General features: G+C 38.6%; 1 protein-coding gene and 2 long non-coding RNA genes across 5 annotated transcripts in view; 1 reads left to right on the top strand and 2 right to left on the bottom strand.

The window, feature by feature from the left end:
- The window catches only part of LOC105681158, a 32738-nt gene extending 32712 nt beyond the window's left edge, over window positions 1–26 (bottom strand). For both annotated transcript variants that reach the window (XR_004462260.1, XR_004462259.1), the window contains exon 1: window positions 12–26. This is a non-coding gene — a long non-coding RNA (uncharacterized LOC105681158). The remainder of the gene's footprint in view (window positions 1–11) is intronic.
- The window catches only part of LOC100746896 (latrophilin-like protein LAT-2), a 37062-nt gene that overhangs the window by 19790 nt on the left and 11272 nt on the right, over window positions 1–6000 (top strand). For both annotated transcript variants that reach the window (XM_012389029.3, XM_012389030.3), the window contains exons 3-5: window positions 3182–3441; window positions 4507–4608; window positions 5734–5920. In XM_012389029.3, coding sequence (XP_012244452.1) covers window positions 3182–3441; window positions 4507–4608; window positions 5734–5920 — 549 coding nt within the window. The remainder of the gene's footprint in view (window positions 1–3181; window positions 3442–4506; window positions 4609–5733; window positions 5921–6000) is intronic.
- The window catches only part of LOC105681159, a 54777-nt gene that overhangs the window by 42741 nt on the left and 6036 nt on the right, over window positions 1–6000 (bottom strand). The gene's annotated exons all lie outside the window — the stretch shown is intronic.

The following is a 6000-nucleotide window of genomic DNA, read 5'->3' as shown; positions in this document are numbered from 1 at the left end:
TATCAGTTAACCTCAACAATATCATACATTAAATTAATAAATAATGATAACAATTTATTTGATTTTCACCTCATACACTATACCTGTACTTACACGTATAGCTTTATTTATTTCAATATATTTTTCTAATAATAAATTCATCCACTCGTTCCTGTATCAGTTAACCTCAACAATATCATACATTAAATTAATAAATAATGATAACAATTTATTTGATTTTTACCTCATACACTGTAGCTGTACCTATACTTACTTCAATATATTTTCCTATTACAAGTTCATCCTCTGTCAGTCAACTTCAACAATGTGGAATTGAATCGAGAACGTGATTTTGGTGGAGAAAATGGCGTAAGTTCGTGTGGCGTAGCGCGAGTATTCCTATCAACGATGAAAACAAGAAGATGGTTGCATCGTAACTTGCTCGGAATATTAATGCCGTGGCATGTCCGAGATAGGGTGGCCGTGTTTCAGAACCGTTCATCCGATATTGCGCAACATCCTTTGGATATTGACACTCGATATCCGGCCGACTGCCAGCCTTCCGTGATAACGTAGCCGCTATGCGTAATACCCAATTTAGTTTCCACTTTCCTCCGTACTATCCGACAACTACCTAACTCCATCAACTTTCCCCTCCGCCATCATTGTCTTCGCTATCTTTTATCTGTTCGTGCTCTTTTACAAATTGTTGTGGATCTCACTTCTAGGAAAACTCTAATGTTTTGGCACAACGATTCTCATTACAGCGACTTCTTTCGTCTGTATTATAGTACCGCGAAAAGATCGCCGACATACAGACAATGTCGACGATAAAGCGCAAATGCCGACAAGCCGAAAGGATCGGAAAACTTCAACAGGCCTAACGGCCATCAATATATTTCGGCACCGCAGCAGTTGATGTTCAGTTAGCCGTCGGAGAGTCAAGAGTGAATAGTCGTTAATCGAGAGTTATGATATCACACTACTGCATTCGCGTTAAATGATCATCGTTTTCTGTTTAATCCACTGTAATAGATCCATCTATCAATACATTATCACATAGGATAGAAACCACTGGAAATCCTAATTTCTAACGTTCCTGAATAAAGAATTTCTACGATACATTCATCCACGCATTTGCTCTTCTATTCCGAAATACGTAAAAACCTCAACACAAATTACCAAATCTTCTTCTTTATCGCGGGAAAGCGAAAACATGTTAGCCCGCTGCTTATAGAGCTAACAGCAACGACAATCTCGGTATCTCCGATATATTCGATTACAGGTTGTATATAACTGTAACCAATGGTATTCGAGCGACGGTAGCTCGGCAACGTAGCAGCTGGTTTAATCTGAGACAGATGAACCACCGATACCGTGAGTCGTGTCTCCTTCGGTATTCCTGTTTGCTTCCACCTACTATGTACTATGTCGGAGGTTCCGCGTGATCGATCCTCTCCGCGCGGTTGCTTTCAATCGATAGGCCGCACCGCGCCAAGCTACGTCACATCGTGCCGATCGTTCCAATAAAAATTACTAAAGAATATCGTCCCGATCTCCGACTGAAGAATATTCAGTGATCCAGTTAATTTTACGAGATGCTTTCGACGAATGTTTCGCGAGGGACGTAGACAATGTAATGGCGCATCGCGAGAATGTCGAACCGATTCGGTCACTCGAAAGACAGTTGATCGCTCCATCGATAATGCAGGATCGCGAAAAATGAGATTCCACTGGTACTTTATTGCGAATCAGAAGCGGGCCAATCTGTTGGAAGCGGAAAGCTCGAAAACTGATCGTTAGGAGAATCCCCGAGACCGAAAACGGACACGCCGAAAGAGGAGACGCAATCTCGTTCCGACAATGTCACGTTTCTGATTGAAGTTAGTCTTGTCGGATTTTTGCAGAAAAGTATACGCGTATATTCGGCCGATTCTCCGTCCGCGCTCTAATAATCTGTAGTGGCACTCGACAACAAAGAACTTTCCAACGGTTCCGTCGGTCAAAGAATCGTCGACAGACTGTTTTCGAAAGACCGACGAAACATAAGTAAGGTCACGACAAAGTGTCGACAGGCCTAATGAGCCATCAATAATTCTACGTTCCTTCCACGAATAGTTGGAACGAACGCGTGTGTGGGGGGATATTGAGAGGTGATAAAAAAGGAACGAATCGGATCAACGGAACAGTTGAGTTGTGACCGGGAAGCGAGACTGGTCAGTCGAAATTGAGAGTCGTACGTAAAGAGTCGAAAACGAGAATTGTGAATAAATTGTCGCCCGCACAAGTCGCGAGTCGAGACTTGTAACGAAGTCATTAAACGTGTTAATAATATACTGTCAAGCAAAACGCCGAGTATTTCTTTGGCGCCCTACACGTCCTACAGAAACCACCTCACATCCACGACGTAGTGAACATTTTGTCGTCTGATTTCAGTAAGCATGTTTCATCGACTTCGTTATTATTTTAATGTTTGAGATTTTGACATTTTGTTAATTGTCATATCAGCAAAGCTGATTTTTCGTTTGTTTATAATGTATTAGGTATATAAAAAGTGATAAAGAGGCAATTTGCAAGTGTATTATTGGGACAATTAGGTATATAAAAAGTGATAAAGTGGCAATTTTCAAGTGTGTTATTGGGACAATATTAGTCAAACTTGTAATAATATGCGTGTAATAATAAAACGTATAATAATAATATACGGGCTTAGCAAGTGGGCGTCTTGGACGACGGCCTACACGCTCGAGCAATCGACACTTTTATTACGTCCGCCAAGCTGGTTGCCCCAATGAGAAACTGGCAAATTGTCATTTTATCACTTTTTATATAATAAATTACGAACAAACAGAACATCAACCTTGTCGCTATGACACGAATCTTTTTGGCAATGTAAAATGTTTCCAGTCGGCCTCTGTCCCGGTAGGTTGGCAACAAACATTCATTTTAGCATTCTCAAACATAAAAATAAGGATAAAAGTGAAGTAAATCAAGTTTACTAAAGTGTCACGCAGGAAACGTTCACTGCCTATTGGATTATAAACCAGCAGCTTTGCAATCTGTTTCTCGCGATCATTCCGAACCGACGGCTAAACGAATTGGATCCTCTTCCTAATAGATTGTAAAATTCTTGTCGCTCTTTGCACGAAATTAATTGTAAGAATAACGAAAATAGAAGAAAATAAGATCTCGGTGTTCGCAGGATTGGGAGCTATGCATTTCTCTGGAGTTGAGCTTGCAGTACCTTCGGATGACGGTGGTTTGTTGGCTGGCTGCGATGTGTCATCATCTTTACGCAACCGTTGCTTCGATCCCGCGTCGCGACGATCCACCATCTTATCTGAAATACAGTCTGTTCGCCTGGGGTACACCATTGCTCGATCTGGCCATCGCCACTTTCCTACAGATACGTGAGGCGACTGTCATTTGGAACATAGCGGATCTTACACCATTCAATTGCTGGTATATTTTCTTCTCCCCATCCTACTTTTTTTCTCTTTCTCTTTTTCCTACCTTCTTTCATGTTTTCGTCTAAAACAGAAACCTCGAACATTTATCGGAAGTTATTTGCACGTAATTCCAAGAAGTTGCGTTATGGGGTTTCAAATATGACGAGTTGGCGCGACGTGACCCGACGATTGCTGATACTTGTAAAAGTTGTAAAATAAAACTTGTAAAAGTTATTACACGTCCCCATACTGGAATTACGATTTACCGTTTTACGAGGAGAAATCGACACAGAAACGATAGCGAAATGGCGGTCGAACGTGCACGCGAATAACATTTTTCGAAATAAAATGATCATCGAGGCCAACTAAAATTTGGCATGGTTTGCTCGCTGAAATTTCACGTCGGCCATCTTACACCTCGTTTCGGTGGCAAACATTTTACGTCTTCATGGCTATTACCATCTTAAAAATTCATGCTTTATTTTAACAAGTTCAAGAGAAACTTTTTTAGATTTAACAAAACTTTCCATCATGTTAATTATCGGTTTGTCGTGCTACGTCGAACCTTGCGCAAATACTCTTTGAAATTTAATTTCCCCAATAAAGTGTTAGCTATGGTTTTGAAACGAATTAAAAACGTCACGATATAGAAACGATGTGATATCGTTTTATCTCGTCTCCGATCTCGTTCCGATTTTCGACTAAATATTCAAAACTCGTTTTCCTATTTCCCTCTTCCGTCGCAGAGCGTCGCGAAATTTTAAGAACGAAATTCTCCAGTTTGAACAATCGTATTTTCATTGTATCTTCTCTGCTATTGTTCCATCGTTTCCTATTTTCAGCTACCGAAAGGCAACTGGAAAAGAGCAATGGAAATGTGATTTTACTCGATTTTCCGTCTCGTAACTATTGAATTTTCGTACGTACTCCACTGAGTGTGACACGAATCCAAATAAACAGGTTGCAATACTAAAATTTGGATGCCAGATGCCTTACGATATTATATTTTGAGCGTTCATACTTCGACGCGTTGCATATTATAATTTGGACGTTACAAACACAATATAATCTGTTACAGGTTTCTAGGAACGAAGGCAACGATTTATGCGTACGGCTTGCCAGTGGCCCTTCTGCTTCTTTCCGCCGGCTACTATCTAATCAAAGCTGCGATTGTATCCAGGTAAACTGTTTTTCACCAAAAGTATGCGTCGTCTCGAAATAAATCTGCGGTTTAGGAAAAATTGTGTTGAAAAGTGGACAGTAAGAAAGAAACGTATGGTGTATTCACTGGTTACGATGTGTCCGAGTGCTTGTTCGGGCTGATTTCCATTTAGCGGCCATGTATAATTCAGTGGAGCAAATCCAGTCTTCTCTCAAGTTTATTTACTATTAATCTTTCAACGGTCAACAGCGCATCCTTCGCACTAGTACAATACGTATCGATCTACGGATCGACACGAAAAATGTGGCACTCCTCTACAAGCGTAGAGAGCGTAGAGACCTGTGTGTGACGTGTAAACGTATCGTCCTTAGCAACGAGAAATCTCGTCGTAATTTACAACGCTCACTCGCGGCCATTTTGATCGAACCAGAGTTGAGCGACGTTCGCATTGTCTCGAATAGATATTTGTCTAAGATAATTATCCAAACAAATTCTATATTAGTCGAATATTTTATCTGGGTAATTGTTTTCTATATGTATTCGAATAATGATTACAAAATTATTCGAATAATAATACGAATAATTGTTTGCGTGTACTTAATTTGATGGAGATACTAGTACAATTTTTACTATTAATAAATCACTAGTTAACCGTGGAACAATATTCTATTACGACATTTGAGAAAAATGAATTATAAGAGCCAATACTACAACAATTGGACAATGAAGTTGAAAAATATATTTCACTTTTAGTATTTTGTCCATACATATAAAATACGTATGATATATAAATATTTATATTACAATATATAATTTCATTCGAATAAATTCTTATTTGAGTATGTTATCCAATTCAATTTTTATACGAATAATCGCTTGTTCGAATAAATTCTCATTTAGATATTTATCTAAATAATAATATTTATTAATAATTAATTAATTTATTAATTTTAGATATTTATCTAAATAAGTATTTACTTATTCGACTGGATGTTTGTTCATTAGTAAAATAAATAATTTGTTCATTGATAAAATTTTATTCCTTGTATTTATTTATTATCTGTTATTCGAATAAAATTCTGCTCGTTTCCTGTTTTGATCAGAAACGATTACCGAATATTTTAGCGAATTTCTTTTGTGCAGATACACGTGCAGCATGCAACTGGAAATTAAGCAACGCGAGAAGATGAAGAGAAGGAGAGCGTTGCAAATTATTCTGTTTTTAAAAGTGTGTATAATAGTGGGTCTCATAGCTGGGTGTGGAGTCGCGTCCAGGGTGTGGAAAGTCCCTTTCCTCTGGGCTGTATTCTGTACTGGACATTCTTTGCAGGTAAAATAATAATTGTCTAATAAATACTACAACTTATGGAAAGATATATCTACGATCTTGCTATCTAACTGGAATATCTA

The sequence above is a fragment of the Bombus impatiens genome, unplaced genomic scaffold (assembly GCF_000188095.3).
Source record: "Bombus impatiens unplaced genomic scaffold, BIMP_2.2 scf_0621, whole genome shotgun sequence".
Taxonomy (NCBI): domain Eukaryota; kingdom Metazoa; phylum Arthropoda; class Insecta; order Hymenoptera; family Apidae; genus Bombus; species Bombus impatiens.
The sequence above is the reverse complement of the archived record's forward strand: the minus strand, read 5'-3'. Positions and strand labels throughout refer to the sequence as shown.